This window comes from Kogia breviceps, chromosome 12 (assembly GCF_026419965.1).
Source record: "Kogia breviceps isolate mKogBre1 chromosome 12, mKogBre1 haplotype 1, whole genome shotgun sequence".
Classification (NCBI taxonomy): Eukaryota; Metazoa; Chordata; class Mammalia; order Artiodactyla; family Physeteridae; genus Kogia; species Kogia breviceps.
Window position 1 is genome coordinate 77,023,997 of NC_081321.1, and position 17,755 is coordinate 77,041,751.

A 17,755-nucleotide genomic window follows, 5' to 3' on the forward strand; every position below is an offset into this window, starting at 1 on the left:
TGCCATTTGCCTTAACAAATATCAACCTTGGATCCTCTGAAATCGGCACTAGAGGGAGAAGCTAAGTGTGAGGAGGCGTGGGTGGACCGCTGCACCCCTTGTTCCCCTGGGTACTGAGCTTCTGCTCTGTAAAGGACATATGAATATCTCTAGGGAGGAGACAGCTCCAGGTGTTATTCAGAAAAGGACAAGATACAGTCCTGGGGATGGAGATGCAGTTCTCACTGCCACCCCTCCTCTCCCTTCAGGTGTGAGTGGAGAGGGGCCACTTTCCCATCAGCATCTAGACCAGGTTAAGACGTCCAGAAGCACAAGACTGCAGCAAGGCTGGTTCATTTCCACAAGGCTTTATTAAAGTCAGGCTTATGGGGCCTTGCTTGCTCTCCAAGGCTTGCCCACCCCATCCCCTGTAGAAAGAATATACTGTTCTCAAATTCTAGTGCAGGGAGACTAAGGCCCAGAGAGAGAATGAGACTAAGTGCCTCTGCAGTGGGTCTCAACCTTGGAATCTTCCTAGGAACTAAAAAACACCAGTGCTTAGGGTCTACCCCAGGGGTTCTGATTTAATTCATTTGGGGGGCATTCTAGGCACAGGTGTTTAAAAAAACCTCCACTGGTGTAACAACTGTGTATGGAGGTTGAGAACCACTGCTGTACACTCACTCAGCTCTGGGTGGCTCTGGGGACCCTTGCATTCAGAATGAGCCACCCAATCAGGGACACATCCATTATTCACAATGGTGTGTCCTTGGCTGAGTGGCTATCCAGGAAGTCCTCAGGACACACAACATGCACACAAGGGAGGGCCACTATAAGGCCAGATGAGGATGGGGTGTGGAATCATTTTAGGGGGAAGTGGGAGGGTCATTGGGTCACAAGTCACCACCGAGTGAGAAATCAAGAGGAGGGATTCTAGGGTTGTGTCTGGAGTATGTCTCCTGGAAATAAAATGAATGATATAGAAAATCTTCCTCTTGCTGTTCTGGTTGGCAGGAACCCCTTCCTCATGGCCTTAAAGCAGCTGTGCTGGAGGGTGTTTTCACCACTGTGTCCTGAGACCTAAGCCTGGGGTAAGTGCCGGATGTTTATGAGAATTTTGCCTGGTCTGCCCTCTCCTCTTTGCCAGATACAAGCTGCCAACTTGAGTACAATCTCCTCACCTGAAATCAATTCTACAAACATTTATGGAACATCTTTTCTCTGACGGCAGCACACGAGGAACTAGGGAGCACACGATAAATAGCTGTTGTCATTGTTGATTAATACTCTTCTTAGAATGTTGACCTCAAGCAAGTTAACTTGCCTCGCAATATTTTAGTTTCCTAACCTGAAAACGTGATAATAATAGGGCTTACCTTGAAAGGTTGTCGTGAGGTCTAAATGAGTTAACACGTCAGAACACTTAGAAGGATGCCTGGAGTATATTAAGTACTTAACAAGCGTTAGCCAGTGTTATTATGATGATTAATATTAATGATACTAACTGGGGCTACCACAGTGAATAAGACAGGCACAGTCTTTGGTCTTACGAAACTTACAGGCAAATGGAGAAAACAAGCAATTATAGTAGAGTGGTGGGTGTTAACATAGCCAGAAGTAGAGGTGCTGTAGGAACATTCAGGAGGGGCCCCGTACCAGGCTTGGGGGAATATTGAAGTTTTCCTAAGGGAAGCAATGGCTTGGCTGAGACCTGAAGAATGATTAAGAGATTTGCAGGTACGGGAAGGACTGTGACGAGGGAGATGCAGAGTGACCTTCCAAGCAGAGGGAATAGCAGTGTCAGGCGAGAGAGGACTGGCTCAGCAGAGAAGAGGGGGACACAGGAGCAGGGTCCTTCAGGCCTGGGAAGCACGCTAAGGAATTTGGACTTGATCAAAAATGGAGAAGACACAGGTCCTGCCCTTGAGTAGCTGCCAGCTACGCAGGACAGATGGACATAAAATAGATACTTTCTTATTTTTATTCATTATTTAATATAATGTGAGACTAGAGAGGAAGGGTCTGTGGCAGAGAAGGAAGGGTTTATAGAAAAAAACCAAGATGAAACGCCCAGACCGACATGGACAAGTGCTACATGGGAACACTTCCTCTATCTAAGCATGTCCTCTTGCCTCTCTTCCCAGGGTCTTTTGCTGTAACAACATCCTCTCCCAAGTCAGAACCTTACTCTGATGCCCAGTGCCATTTTCTCACTCACTCCTCACATTCAACCAATGGCCAAGTCCCACTGAGTTTCCACCTCTCATTGCCCTGAGTGAGGGCTTTATCATCCCTTAAGGGATGCTTTCAACAACCATGTCTCTCGATCTTGTGTTGCCCTGATCAAATTCAGTTTCACACCACGACTGCCAGAGTGATCTCTGCAACATAGAAATCCAGCCATATCCCCTCCCTGGGGCAAAACTATTCAGTTTTACAGCATCTTGCTTTCCCTGCATCTCTACCCACGCACAGAGCTATTGTGAGCTAAGGATGCACATGTGTAAAATACCTTCAGTCCCTCTGGGGAAATGTAAGAGTGCTATTTTAATCATTTATTTATATTTTTAATTTTAAAAATTGAGATATAACTTACATAACATTGTTTAAGTTTAAGGTGTACAACACGATTTGATACATTTATAATTTAGATGATTATCACCCCCATCGCAAAATTAGCATTTCTTTTTGGTGGTGAGAACATTTAAGATCAAGTTAAGAGTGCTATTTTTTTTTTTTTTTTTTTTTTTTGTGGTACGCGGGCCTCTCACTGTTGTGGCCTCTCCCGTTGTGGGGCACAGGCTCCGGACGCGCAGGCCCTGCGGCCATGGCTCACGGGCCCAGCCGCTCCGCGGCATGGGGGATCTTCCCGGACCGGGGTACGAACCCGTGTCTCCTGCATCGGCAGGCGGATTCTCAACCACTGCGCCACCAGGGAAGCCCAAAGAGTGCTATTTTTAAACCTGTTTTTAGTACTGAAGGTAAAACAGTATCTTCTCCTAGCTGTAATTTCACTGAAGCTGAACTATTCTCTTTCTTGAGTAACCTGAATTAAAATGGGGAGGTGTACCTAGACCTTTTAGTTGCAGAGATAAAACTCACCCTTACCTCCCTTATTTGTCTTCCCAGAGTGAGAACCATACAAATGCCAAAATACAGGTTAGAGGGAAGGTTATTTAGTGGTGGAGTCTTGCATGTACGCTGACCTAGCCTGAATAACATAAGATTTCAGCCTTTTCCTCCTTTTTGTCCTTCTCCAAGGTAGTTCTTTTCTAGTTTTACCTTTTCAAGAGTCAGGTTTATTGGGGAATAATTCACATAAAATAAAATTTACCCCTTTACAGTGTATCATTCAATGAGTTTTGTTGATTGTATACAGTCATGTAACTACTGCCTTAATCAAGATATAGAACATTTCTGTCAACTCCAAATGTCCCCTCATGCTCTTTGCAGTCAGTCTCTTCACCCACCCTCCCAGCCTCATTTCCTGGCAACATATGCCCTGTTTTCCAGAATGCCATGTAGATGGAATCCTGTAATGTATAGCCCTTTGTGTCTGGCTTCTTATGCTTAGCATATTACTTTTGTGATGAATTCATATTGTTGCATGTGTCTGTAGTTTGTTCTTTTTTTTATTGCTGACTATTATTCTATGGTCTGGATGTAGACAATTTGTTTATTCACCTGTTGGCAAACATTTGGGCTGTCTTCAGTCTTTAGCTATTATGAATATTTCATGTTTGAAATATGAGAGTTTCTGTTGCTTTGTATGCTCACCAATGTTTGGTCATGTCAGTTTTTAAAATTTTAAACATTCTAGTGGGTGTACAATGGTATCTTCTTGTGTTTTAAGTTACATTTCCCTAAACTCAAATTAGCATCTTTTAATGAACTAATTTGCCATTCAGTTATATTCTTTGGTGAAACTGTCTGTTTGAATATTTTGACCATTTTTTAGTTGGATTTTTAAATATTATTCTTATTGAGCTGTAAAAGTTTTTTGTAAGTATTCTGGATATAAGTCCCTTATCAGATATAGAATTTTCTAATAATTTTCCAAGTCTGTGGCTTTTTTTCATTTTCTTAACATTATTTTTATAACAACTTTATTGAGATATATTCATTTAACATTATCTTTTGAAGAGCAGAAATTTTTAAATTTTGATGAAGTCCAATGTATTATTGGTTTCTGATGTTTGTTGCCTATCTAAGAAACCTTTGCTTAACCCAAGGCAACAAGATTTTCTGTGTTTTCTCAGAAGTTTTATAGTTTTGTTTCTTAACACTTAGGTCTATGATCTACTTCCAGTTAATTTTTGAGTGTTGTATGAAGTAAGAATCAAGGTTAATTTTTTTTGGATATCCAATTGTTCCAGCACCATTTGTAAACAAAATTTATTTATTTTACCTTTGGGTGTGTTGGGTCTTCATGGCTGTGCGAGCCTTCTCTGGTTGTGGCGAGAGGGGGTCACCCTTCTCTGCGGTGCCTGGGCTTCTCATTGCGGTGGCCTCTCTTGTTGTGGAGCATGGGCTCTAGGCACACGGGCTTCATTAGTTGTGGCGCGTGGGCTCAGCAGATGTGGTTTGAGAGCTCTAGAGCACAGGCACAGTAGCTCTGTACGCAGGCTCAGCTGTTCCCTGGCACGTGGGATCTTCTTGGACCAGGGATTGAACTCGTGTCCCTTGCATTGGCAAGCAGATTCTTAACCACTGCACCACCGGGGAAGCCCGCATCATTTGTTTTTTGTTTTTGTTTTTTATAAATTTATTTATTTTTGGCTACGTTGGGTCTTTGTTGCTGTGCGCAGACTTTCTCTAGTTGTGGCGAGCGGGGGCTACTGTTCCTTGCGGTGTGCGGGCTTTTCATTGAGGTGGCTTCTCTTGTTGTGGAGCACGGGATCTAGGTGCACAGGCTTCAGTAGTTGTGGCACGTGGGCGCAGTAGTTGTAGCTTGTGGGCTCTAGAGCGTAGGCTCAGTAGTTGTGGCACACAGGCTTTGTTGTTCCACGGCATGTGGGATCTTCCCAGACCAGGGATAAAACCCGTGTCCCCTTCATTGACAGGTGGATTCTTAACCAGTGCACCACCAGGGAAGTCCCTAGAACCATTTGTTGAAAAATTGTTGTTTCTCCATTGAATTACCTGGACACTTTTGTTGAAAATCAGTTGACTGTATTGTAGTAGATCTATTTCTGGACTCTGTGGTCTGTCCCTTTGATCTGTATTTCTATCTTTAGACATATGCACTGTCTTGATTACCATAGCTTTAGAATAAATCTTGAAATCAGAGTGATTTTGACTCCAACTCAACTCCTCCAACTTTGTTATTCTTTTTTCAAAAATCATTTCTAGGTCCTTTGCATTTCCAAAAACGTTTTAGATTCAGTTTGTTAATTTCTACACCATCACCACCAACAAAGGCTCATCAAATAGTTCAATTTGGGAAGAATCGACACCTTAACAATACTGACTCTTCCCATTCATGAGCATGATTTGTCTCTTGGTTTGTTTAGTTCTTCCTTGATTTCTCTCAGCATTAAATCTGCTTTTAGAGGTACAGGTCTTGCACTTAGTTGATTATATTTATCTCTAAGTATTTCATGTATTTAATCTTTTGTGAGTAGTATTTTTAATATTTTCAATTTCCAATAGTTTGTTGCTCGTAAATAGAGCAACAAACTATTGGACTAGCTAGGACCTCCAATATAATGGTGAAAAGAAGTTGTAAAAGTGGGCATTCTTGCTTTGATCCCAATCTTAGGGGCAACGCACTCAATATTTTACTGTTAAAAATGAAGTTACCAATTTTTTTTTATAGATAAGGTTTGCCATATTGAGAAAATTTCCTTCTATTCCAAGTTTGCTGAAATTTTTTATAATGGATGGATGTGGAATTTTATAAATGCTTTTTTTACATGTATTGAAATAATTATATGATTTTAATATTTTTGTCTGTTGAGATTGTGAATTTTACTGGTTGATTTTGAACGTTGAACCAACTTTGCTTTTCTGGAACATGCCCAAGTGGGTCATGACATATTATCCTTTTTACAGATTTCTGGATTCAATTTGCTAATATTTTGTTACTATGCTCATGAGAAATATTGGTCTATAGTTTTCTGTCTTATCTATCTTTTTTATATAGATAATGCTGGCCTCCTAAAATGAGTTGTGAAGTCTTCCCACTTCTATTTTTCTGGAAAAGTTTATGTAGAATAGGTGTTATTTCTTCATTAAGTGTTTGGTAAAATTCACCAGTAAAGCCTCCTGAATCTGGAGCCTATTTCTTTAACAGGGCTACACAAGTTATCCATTTCTTTTCTTTTTTTTTTTTTTTTTAATACTTACTTATTTGGCTGCTCCAGGTCTTAGTTGCAGCATGAGGGACCTTAGTTGTGGCATGCATGCGGGATCTAGTTCCCTGACCAGGGATTGAACCTGGGTCCCCTGCATTGGGAGCATGGAGTCTTAGCCACTGGACCACCAGGGAAGTCCCTATCCATTTCTTTTTGAGTGGGCTTTGGTAACTGGTGTCTTATTCTCTTGTGGTGGTCTTTGTGTGAGATATTGGTATATTATAACAGCCTTCTGATTTCCCAGTTGCTATCAGTGATATTTGTTTATTCATACCATCTTTATTTATTGTGCCTCTATTTTTGTTCATTTAGTGGCTGCAATAAACAGATCACAATAAAATGAATCTGGTTGACAGTGAACACGTGGCAGGGGAAGTTTGGTGGTTGTGGCAGAGTAGAAGGCATTGTAGACTTTGGCTAAAAATTTTTGTGGCATGAAAGAGAAGGATTTGCCTGATGACTTTGTCAGACAAATTTATCTCTTTTAAGTACTGGCTTTAAAAACAGGAGAAAAAAAGGGAAGTTGCAATAAAAATCTCCTTCCCAGCAAGCACTGGAAAAACCAAAGGGAAAAATAGCAGGACTTACAACATGATGTGCACAGAGTTATTTCTAAACAGGTTTTTTGGTTTTTTTGGCATTTTATAAGAAATAAGACTTTACCTTAGTGTTTATTTTGGAGTTAATGGCACATACTGAAATGTAATAATTTATTGATTGGGAGTATTTTAAAACAAAACAGAAAAAATCCAACTGTCCCCTCAATTCCTTATCCCTAGCCTATGTTTAAATATTGTAAATAACCTTTGAAAATGTAACAGCCATATTGTTGGAATAGCACTCAGTGATTTGAATGACCTATTTTAAAAGCAACTTACCCTACAAGTTACTTTTCCTTTTAAAATGTTTTCTTTGTTCATACTAAACCCCATACTGTTTTCCCAAGGACCATTTGGTTACTAGTACAGAATAACCTACTTAATCTACTTTGGTTTAATTTACTTACAGGTAAAGTAGATATTTCTTTTCCTACCACCGTCAATGGGTTTTTATAAGAGTAAAGTCAGATATATGCTATAATATATTGGTGAAAAAAAGAGTAAAGCCATCATATAAAGGCAAACTGATGATATTATATTGCTTTCCTTTATGGCAGGGCATGATCATTATAATTTAATGTGCTAGGAAGCAGAAGAGGCCTGTATATGTGATCAGCTGGCCTTTTCACATGGGATGTATATGGAGGTTGTCCTGTGGCTTGAGGAGGTGGCTACTGTTTGTATGGTTTAGAGCTTGCCTTTTGTAGCTCTGGTTGTAACATGCCTTTGGTTAAAGTTAGTCTCACCCATGATTGCCAATCTCCAGGTTGGTTCACTGGGTGCTGCTACTTCTCAGAATTCCGTGACTAAGCCAGGAGTGGTGTTTGTTATTTACTAACAGGTATTTCTTCTGCCTGTTCTGCTTACCACATCATCATACCAGGCCTTGACCTTTGTGAGCTCCTCTGGAAAATCAAACATGCCTAGAAGCTGCCCCAGCTTAGGTCTAATAACACCATCAATTGCTCTTTGGGAGGTTGTGGAACAGAGCTTGGAAGGTGATTTGAATGAGAAGGAAACATAACAGCTCATCAAATCCAGATTTTCCATGAGAAAACAAGAATCCAGAGACATTAAGGGTCTTGATGAAGGTCCCTTCTTCCAGGAAGCCTTTCTGGACTTCCCAAGGTGCTGGTGCTTCCCAGCTGTTTGCAAAACCACTCTTAATTCCTCCACAACTTTTCACTCTTTGCTAAAATGATTTCCTGGTGGTGTCTCTCACTAAGGGCTGAGTTACATTTGTTCACAAGGCCTAGAACATTTTAAGCCCTCATGAACATTTGTTGAGTGGCTGAGTCTCTCACATACTAGCTACTAGGTACTATAGATGTGAAGTCAGGCTCATGGAAATTAGGGAGAAACTCCAGGAAAGCCCAGTCTCTTCTTGGTAGCAGATCAGAGTCTGTAGGCTAAGCCAAAGACTGAGCTGAGAAGCACATGTAAGCAAGGGAAGATGAAAAAATTAAAGGGAGCCAGTCCAGAAAGGAGCTAGTGAAAGTGTTTCAATTTCCCTACTTGTAGATGCATTTGTTTAATTGATTCATTCAGCAACTTTATACTGGGCATCTACTATGGACCGGGAACTATTTCAGGCATTGGAGATACAGTAGTGAATAAAACAAAGTTCCTCTTATATTTCCAGTGAGAGAGAAACATTAAACAAATATCAAGTGAAAAATACTGATAACATCAGGTAGTGATAAATGCTGGGATGGAAAATAAAGCAGGGGAAAGAAATAATCACTGATAAAAAAAAAGGAAGGTCTCTCTGAGCAAAGACCTGAACAAAGTGAGGGAGCGATGCCATGAGAATATTGGAGAAAGAGCATTTCAGAGAGAATAAGTACAAAGATCCTGAGGCAGCCTTGGTGTGTTTGAGAAACAAGGTGACCAGAAGTTTAGAGCAGCGTGGGGAAGGAGAAAGGAGATGAAGAAAATGCTTCTGCACTAGTGAAACTGTCCTTTCCAGCACCAAAGTGTTAGATTGGTGATCCTCTGACTATATAGACCAATTCCAATAAAGAACACCCCGTACAGTGCTGAAACCAGACCTTTATCTCTCAGGAGTGCTCTATTGAAGACTATCGACCCCCTAGGACGAGGGTTCTCACTTGAGGTCAGCAGTCCCCTGGGGGTCACAGTCAGGCTTCATATGGTCAGTTAACCCCCTCCCCAATCTATGCCTCCCTCCTGAACATTTTTCTGCAGATAAAGTCTAAGATGGAACCTGTCTGCAAATGCCTGCAGGACCAGGTAGGAATATAGAAGAATGAAATAGGCCAATGTGAGAACCCAGCCACACTCTGTTTGCCTGTTAAACAGAGGAATATTCTTCACTTCTACAGAGAAATAAGCTCTCTCCCATTTGTCTTGAAATCTTCATTCTTAGGTTCTATTTTTAATTTCCTCACTCTGGTAGAGATTTAGGGCCAGAGAAATACTTCTTCACCATAAGAAAACCAACAATGTAAGGGTGATGACAGATGGCAAGTAATGTTCAGTGCTGGGGACCCACAGAGGATGCTGAGGATGGTAGGGAATGGGAGGGTCTGTACCTTCCAAAGGCGGCAGCCACTACTCTGCTTCTGCTGCTCTCTGCCTTGAGGGAATGGGACCCAGTGTGGACAGATCTTAGGACTGGTTAAGAGAAAGCAAAAATCTGGATCTCTTTGGAGGTGAAATCTCCAGAGCTTTTATTTGGTTCACTTTTTTTTTTTTTTTTTTTTTTTTTTAGAACCCTGCTAGACCACCCATAACACTCAGCGTCAAATATGGCCCATAGGCAGGTGGTTTGTTGAACTCTGATCTATAGATTTTACCGGAATTTCTGAGAGATCTGTGACTTCACATTGACAACTACTGTCCTAGAAGATGATTCCCTTCCACTTCTGTGGGTAGAAAGGCCAAGGACACAGCCATCAACCATGTCCCAGGGTTCCAGAAGTCTTGGGGACGGCCATCTGCCTGGCTTCTCCCTCCCCCGATCCCTGACCCAGAGCACAGAAGCAAGCGGGATCTGCTCCTCTTCCTCTGTCCCCCAGTGAGTGTCCTCCACTATAGGGGTGGGGCAAGCAGGACATTGTAAAGGGAATCGGTACTGAGAAGCACCAGATGAAGTTTAAGAGATGCTCATTACTGTGAAAGGTAGCTCTCTTCTTTGTCTTCTCAGTTCTCCACTCCACTCCCTCCCATACACCCCTCCACACCCAACCCACTACACCCCATGAGAGTATCTTTGATCACAAGTTACAGAAACCCAAATCAAACCCTGTGGGGGAAAAAATAAACTCTTTCATTCCTGATTCTGAGAAGCCAAAGGGCAGTGCAGCTTCGGGCATGTTGGATTCAAGTGCTCAGGAATCTCTCCCTCTCACTCAAACCTGAGCTCTGCTTTCTTCTCTGTTGCCTTTGTTCTTTAACAGACTCTTTCCAAGTGCTGGAAAAGTTGGCTTCCATGGTCATTACTGCTCATCATCTCAGAAGGGGAGGCACTTACATCAAGTCCTAAAAAAAGTAATCTGCTTGGGCTGTGATACTGGACAAACCTCTGTGTCCAGGAGCATGGGCTACTCCTATTGGCTAGCCTAGGTCATATGCTCTCCAGAAGAGTGGGCTCCAGAATCACAAGGAGCTTTGAAGGTGCTGAGTGTGAGTGTGTGTGTGTGTGGTGGTGGTGAAATGGCAAACTCTACAAGGGATGGTGGCCACTTAAAAGGGTACCTTCTACCCACAGGCACTTCAGACACAACAGCCAACGGTCATTCCCTCGGCCCCCAAACAAAACCCAAAAAGCTCTCTTGCAACTCAGCAGAAGCTCAGTGCAGATTGCTCATCAATTCCAGTATCAGAACATCTGCATTGCAAAACCAAGAGGGTGCAGTTCGGGTTTGGTACATAGAGATTTTCAGAAAGGCTTGGCAATTCCTCCATGTGGGCAACAGAAGACACTCTCCAGCTTTGTGAAAATCACTCTCCCTTCCCTCTCCAAGTAGAATGAAAGTTCACCACTGTAGCCATGCACCTGACCTGCAGAACAGAACAGATGTACTCCTGAAAATCTAGGAACAAACAGAATCACTATTTTACCCTATACATTTAAAGCTGAAGGTGAACTCCAGGGAATCAACTAACAGGCAGTTCTTGGGCAGTGACCAGAGAGTGACTGTTGGGTTTCATATAGGCAAAAATAAGATAATCTGGGCTTTCCTGGTGGCGCAGTGGTTGAGAGTCCGCCTGCCGATGCAGGGGACATGGGTTCGTGCCCCGGTCTGGGAAGATCCCACATGCCGCGGAGCGGCTGGGCCCGTGAGCCATGGCCGCTGAGCCTGTGCTCCGCAACGGGACAGACCACAACGGTGAGAGGCCCACGTACCGCAAAAAAAAAAAAAAAGAAAAAAGATAATCTTACCCCTAGGGAGAAAAATCCAAACTCACTGAGAGTAAAAGAATGAGAGTTGAAATAATAGCTAATCTTTATTACTTGCTAAGTGCCAAAGCACTTTTTATAGATTATCTCATGTAATTCTCACAATAGCTCTATATGTTCAATTATTATCTCCATAAGAGTCTAAATAATTTGCCAAAGATTACATACGCAGCCAGCAGTGGCAGAGAGAGGATCCATGCCTGGGCAGTTTAACTTTAAAGCCATTCTGATGGAGCATCAATTCATTCATTCTACAGTCATGTGGAGTGCCTACTACATGTTGGGAACTATTCAAGGTGCTGAGATATATAGCTGTGAACAATGTAGACACAAATACAGATATATGTCCTCATGAAACTTACATTCTTGCGGGGGAGAAAGATAGGAAACTGGACCAATGGATAAAACATAAACTAGGTTAGATAGTGATCAGCGTAAGGAAAAAAACTATGGCATGGAGGAAAGAGAAGTGGGGGCGAGGGGTGGATTCTGAATAGTCAAGTCTCACTAAGAAGGTGACACTGAATAAAGATCTGAGGAAGTGAGGGAGTGAACCATGCAGATTATCTGGAGGAAGAGCATGATAGGTAGAGGAAACAACAAAGACAAAGGCCCTGAGGAAAAAGCAAGGGCAGCATGCTCTACCAATAGCAAGAAGTCCACTGTGACTTGAGCACCGTGATCAAGGAACAGAACAGGAGGGGATGAGATCAGAGGTACCAGATCTTCTAGGGTCTTGCAAGTGGCTGTTAGTGTTTGGTCTTTTACTCTGGTGCAATGCAGCCACTTGGGTTAGAGTAGAGGAGGGACTTAAAATGACTTAGTTTACATAGGATCTCTCTCAGTGCTCTGTCAGAAATAGCCTATTGGCGAGCAAGGAGGCCAAGAGGGAAGCTGCAGCAGTAAGCTGGGTAGAAGTGGAGGTGGCCTGCACTAGTGTGCAGTGGAGATGCGGCAAGTGCTTCCATTCTGGGTTTATTGTGAAATCAGAGTCAGAGGATTAGCTGACAGGTGAGATGTGGGGGGGGGGGGGGTGTGAGAAAGAGCAGTCAAAGATGGTTCTAAGGCTGCTGGCTGTCCTGAGCAACTGAAGACTGGAACTGACATTTTCAGAGATGGAGAAGGGTGCAGGAGGGATGGCTCTGCTTTTATTTTATTTTTAAGGGTGTGGGGGAAGGGTTATCCAGGCCCCAGTTTGGGACCTATTAAACGGGAGATACTGATTAGACATCTAAAGGGTGATGCCGGGTGGCAGGTCTGGGGTTCAGGAGGGCAGTCCATCAGCTCTACAAACTACACGCTACCCCCTGAGAGTAAGTGAAGACACCTGCATGCAATTTTGGGAAACTGATGGCTGTATCAGAAATACTAGAACAGTATTAAGGAAAGTCAAATTTAAAAATTCACCCACATCCTGCCACCCTAAAAACAGCTGCTTTTATTTCTTCATGTTCTGTTTTTGCCCACATGCATACATGCTTTTATAATGTCAAAATCATAGCATGGATACAAGTTGATATTGTACTTTTTTTCACTTAACATGATCTCATAAATATTTTCCTAAGTGGCTCCCATATGTGCTTCCTGGGGCCAGTAAAATGCAGGGCATTGCTGAGACCTTTCAGAAACAAAAGTTAAAAATCCAACTTTGGTACAAGGCTTGGTGCCCCTACAGCTGGCATTGTGTTTATTGCAATCTTTGTGGACAATGACTCTCTGTGGATGTGACTTTGAGCTGGGCCCTGAATGATGAGAGTCTGCCATGCACCCAGTCTGGGGAGGGGCATTCCAGGAAGTGAGTAGGGTGTGTGCAAAGGTCCTTAGGAGGCAACAGGAAAGCACGTTAAGAAGTGCTGCTGGCAGATCCATTTCAACTGACAATTAAATAGAAATGATTTTATCTTTGTAAAATTTTAAAAATATCTTTAAACTACAGAAAAGTGGGTACACCCTTCCTCTGGGATGCTCTACCAAGGAAGGAGAGGTCAAATGGAATAATTTAGAGCATAATGAACCCTAGTAGATGTAGTGGCTCCTAAAGGTTCTGGGCCTCAGACTAGACACAAACTCCACATGGAATCTTATTTTTTCATTCATACCAGTCCCTCACCCAGAACCAGAGTCCAGTCCCTTAATTTTATAGAAAAGGTCTAGGGTCCAAGGACGATAAGAGACTTGTGCAAAATTATTCATCTCCATTATAGAGGGTTTTAACTAGGATTCAGTTAGCTCTGCCCTCCAGATCAGACTCTTAAGAAACAAAACATGATTCAGTGCACGCGACTCCATCGTTGACAAAACCCTTTGTTAGCTGGGAAATGCAACCCCCGCTTCCTCTCCAGCTAATCTGCCTATCATTTGCATAATTATTTACTCAAAAGCAGGAAAATTATGGAGAAAAACCGTTTGTCCAGGACTCCCGGCCTGAAGGCAGGAGCTGGTTTATGCTTCCTCGCAGAGCCAGCAGGGGGGTGCACCAGGCAAGGTTTGTGAGCCGCGCCTTCCCATACGCCCCCTCCCCTTTCCTCGCCCAACTTCCCTATAGCCAACGCTTCAACTAAAAGTGGCCATTGACCTTTCAAGCTTTTGAATAGTGATGCAATAGAATAGTATTTCAAAGAAAAATGGTTATCGAAATTTTGGATCCGGTTTTCCCATAAGTGTTAATGGTTTTTAAAAAGTAGGTCACATTTAAAGTAGGTCACATTTCGGGGGCGGACGTGCAGGGAGGGAGATGAGTTTCAACTGAGGCCAGGTGGCCTTCAACCAGGTGGGAGGAGGTGAGGGTCCCTGGGCGTGGAAGAAGAGCCGGGATCTTTCCGCATTCCCGGGCCCCGGCTGCAAGCTCTGCGGGAAATCGCAGAGTCGAGCGCTCTCGGCCTGCGGACACCGAGGCGGGCCGGCCAGGACTACCAGGGCGCGCGGGTCTGGTCGCCCCCTCCGCGATCGGCGCAGGTGAGCCGGAGGGCCGCCGGGTGGCCGGAAGGAGACAACGGAGCGGCGAGGAGGAGGAAGGGACGGAGGAGCCAGGCTGGGCCGGTGCGGGAGACAGCGAGCAAGACCGCCACGGGGAGGAGACAGAGCGGCCAGCGCCGTTTAACGAGGCGCCGCTCTGCGCCCGCTGGCAGCCTTCTAGGGCCGGACCCGAGAGGACCGCCATCAGCCCGCTCCCTCCGGGTCCCGGGCGTGGGCGCAGGGGTGCTGAAGAGGGAGCTCTCCCACTCCATTAATGTGCCTTAGAGCGGGAGGGGCCGTTTCCGAGGACCTCTAGTCTCTCCAGCCACCACCACCCCCAAAATGTGCGGCCTGGAAAGTCGCCTAGAGAAAGCGCGGAGGGGATGGAAAAGACGACCAGCCGCGGCGGGCCGAGGGGCGAGAACGTCTGCTAACCGCTCGACTCCGGCGCACAGCTTGCATGGGCTGGGCGCAAGCTCCAGCCGCCGAAACCGGCACGGTGATGGCCTGGTGCTTCTCCTGCGCGTCTCCGAGAACTCCGGGGCGTGGGGTCAGAGGAGGGCGGATTCCCAGGCATTCACCCCGCCCTGGCCAGCACCCGAACGCTCTGAGCCCGTCTCCCCTGAAGCCTGCGCATTAGCACCGGAGTCTCTTTAAAGCAGTAGCGGGGGCCGCGGTCACGTGAGGTGGATTCCTGGAAAGTTCCTGGAAAGCGGCCTCCGCAGCCGCGGGGCGGGGCGCGCGGGGAGCGCGGACTAGGGAGAGAGGCGGGGAGCGAGGGAGGCGCGTAGGTCTGGGAAGTCGCGCGCACACAGCGCTCCGGGGACAGACATTTAACTCTTGTCTAGTCTCGCCGCCGCTGCGGCTCGCGGGCCTTGGGCTTCCCTTGAAGCATGAGCCTTCTCGCCCGCCGCCACTGGCACTGCGCGGGCCGCGGACAGTGCGCGCAGGGGCCCCGGGCGCACAGCCTCAGGATCCCCGTCGCCTACAGCTGGGGCGCCGGAGGAGCTCGGGCAGGGGCCCGCGGCAGGTATCGGGCTGGGGAGCCCAAAGGCTCCGCCCCTAGGAGGGCTGGGGAGGGCAGTGGGGCGCGGCCGAGAGCGCGGGGCAGCCTTGGCTTCCGCAGTTTCGAGCCTCTGGGCTAGAGAGCCCAAGCTGCGGCTCTGCCCCGAGGCTGGGAGCTACTGCCTGCTTTCTCCGGTTCTTTCCCGGCGTCTGGAAGTCTCCAGAGTTTTTGTTTTTGTTTTTGTTTTTCCTCCCCTAAACTGCCATCCAGATTAATAATCCTCCTAATAAGCTGATCTCCCGCTCCTCCCCACCCGCCTGCCTCCCGCCCTCTTTCCTCCCTCCCTCTCTCCTTCTCATCTCCTTGGTTGCAGCCGGAGGGAACCCAGCAGCTGCCCCGGGTCGGGGGTGTCCGAGCCCGGAAGGGGTGTTAAGAGCCCGGCGAATCGAGGCGATGGTCCCCGGGGCTCACGTTTGCCCTCTGTGCAGAGAACTCCGACCGCCCCCGCCGCTGAGCCCAGGGCTCGTCACATCCCCAGGCATCTCGTTCCCAAATTAAAAGTCAACAGGGGAAACTCGGGCAGACACCCCTCCTCCCGGGCCCCTCCCGGCTCCCCCGCCCCATGCCTGCTGGGGAGGCTGCCTGGTGCGGAGGCGGCAGCAGCGGCCGAGGCCGAGGTAAGGGCTCAGCGTTGGTTGTCTAGCACGTCCCGAAGCGCTCTCTGCCGCCTGCTCGGCCCCCGGCTCGGGTCAGGGCTCGGAGCCCCCGCGCGGGCTGAGCGCTCGGGCAGATTCCTCGACAGCGCTCGCGGCGGCAACAGCAGCCTCGGCCGCCCGGCCTCGGGAGCGGCAGCCACGGCGCCCCCAACCCCTGCCCCAAGCGAGCTCCGGGAAGCGGGGGGAGGGGAGCGAGGCAGCCTCCTCCTGCTGTGTTGCGGCAGCTCCCGCACCTCCGCGTCCCGGGCTGCCGGCTCTGCCTGGGAAGCCCCGCGGCGCTCTAGGGCCGGGAACTAGGTTTGTGCGGGGTGCTTCCTCCTGGGGCTCCCCGGGCTGAGCGGAGTGTGAGATAGGAATGCCAAATGGGGACCTCTCCTGTTCTTTCCTTTTTACATTTTTCTACTTGTCCTTGACTGAGGCCTGTTTACCAACGTACCCGCAGGTGACTCTCTGCTCTTCTCATCTCCTAGTCTGCGATTTCAGCGAGCAGCCCTGGGCGGGAAATAAGCCGGTTCGCCACCCTCATCCTGTCCCCCGCCCCTCGCCCCAACTCTTGCGTCTTGGATCCCGGATCCCTGCTCTGTCTTTATCCTTCTTTCTCTAGAACGGGCCAGGGTAGTAACTGGATGCTCGGGGTTAAATGGTGCAGGAGCGCAGACGCGGAGGATTCCCGGGATTTTCCACGTCTCTGTCCCTCCACCCACGCCCCGGCCGCAGGGGTCCAGTTCCGACTGACCCAACCCTCCACTTTCTCTTTGCAGGCAAACTGTGCGTGACCGCGCCTGCGGGGGATTTGCCATCCGTGCACCGGGACCCGGGGAGGAAGAACCAGCGGCTCCCCATTACCTCCCCCTCCATTTCCATTTCGCGGACCCCTCAGGGACTCGTTTTGGGGCTCCCACTGACTTCTAAGAAGGACGCGTACCCCTCTCTGACCCCAGCTCGGGCGGCCACCTGTCTTTGCCGCGGTGACCCTTCTCCCATATGACCCTGCGGTGCCTCGAGCCCTCCGGGAATGGCGCGGAAGGGACGCAGAGCCATTGGGGGACCTCGGGGTCGGCGGAGGAGCCGTCCCCGGAGGCGGCGCGTCTGGCGAAGGCCCTGCGGGAACTTAGTCACACAGGTAGGGAGCGGACCGGCCGCAATGCGTGCGAGGAGGGGGCGCCTCCCCAAAGGCAAGGATGCGGTTGTGCTAGCGAGGCTGGGAAGCGATCGCTACCGTCCCCGCCCCAGCTCAGGGAACCGCGGGGAGAATGCCCCTTACGGACCTGGATCCTTGGAATGCGAAAGAAAAGTGGTTCTCGAGGGACTCGGAGGCCTAGGGGAGGTTAGAGCGCTAGAAGGGCTCTTTGGAAATAGACTCTTAGAGCGCTGGAATTTTTGCTATTTTCCGCGGCCGTTTGGGGTCGGCACTCGGGCTCAGACCTTAGCCGGAGAAAGTGCCCGGCGCCTTTCCTGTCCGCGGGGTGAGAGGGCGGCGAGTGGGCGCTGCGCTGCCCGCAGCTTCAGTTGCATCTGGCTCCCGGGCCGGGCAGCTGCTGCAGCCTGGAATCTTGGCGGCCAAGTTCGGGGACCGACAGATTGCCGCTCAGGACTGCCCCAAAGCCGGGAGGAGGGCGGGCTGCGAAGCCCCAGCCGAGCTTGGCCTCTCTTGTTTCAAGTGCAGTCTTGCGCCTTGCGCGGCTCGCTGTCGTCTCTCGGCACCTGACAGAAGAAAA

General features: G+C 47.5%; 1 protein-coding gene across 12 annotated transcripts in view; it reads left to right on the forward strand.

Annotated features, from left to right (window-relative positions):
- Positions 1-993: 993 nt before the first annotated feature.
- The window catches only part of SOCS2 (suppressor of cytokine signaling 2), a 55,793-nt gene continuing 39,031 nt past the window's right edge, over positions 994-17,755 (forward strand). Inside the window, exons 1-3 of one of the 12 annotated variants that reach the window (XM_067009896.1) lie at positions 14,696-15,345; positions 15,695-15,998; positions 16,799-17,008. In XM_067009896.1, coding sequence (XP_066865997.1) covers positions 15,209-15,345; positions 15,695-15,998; positions 16,799-16,813 — 456 coding nt within the window. In that variant the 5' untranslated portion in view covers positions 14,696-15,208 and the 3' untranslated portion in view covers positions 16,814-17,008. Of the gene's footprint in view, positions 1,071-14,138; positions 14,316-14,695; positions 15,346-15,388; positions 16,335-16,798; positions 17,161-17,755 lie in introns of those variants that run through there. The other 11 variants (XM_059081243.2, XM_067009895.1, XM_067009892.1 and 8 more) reach the window with 11 other exon arrangements.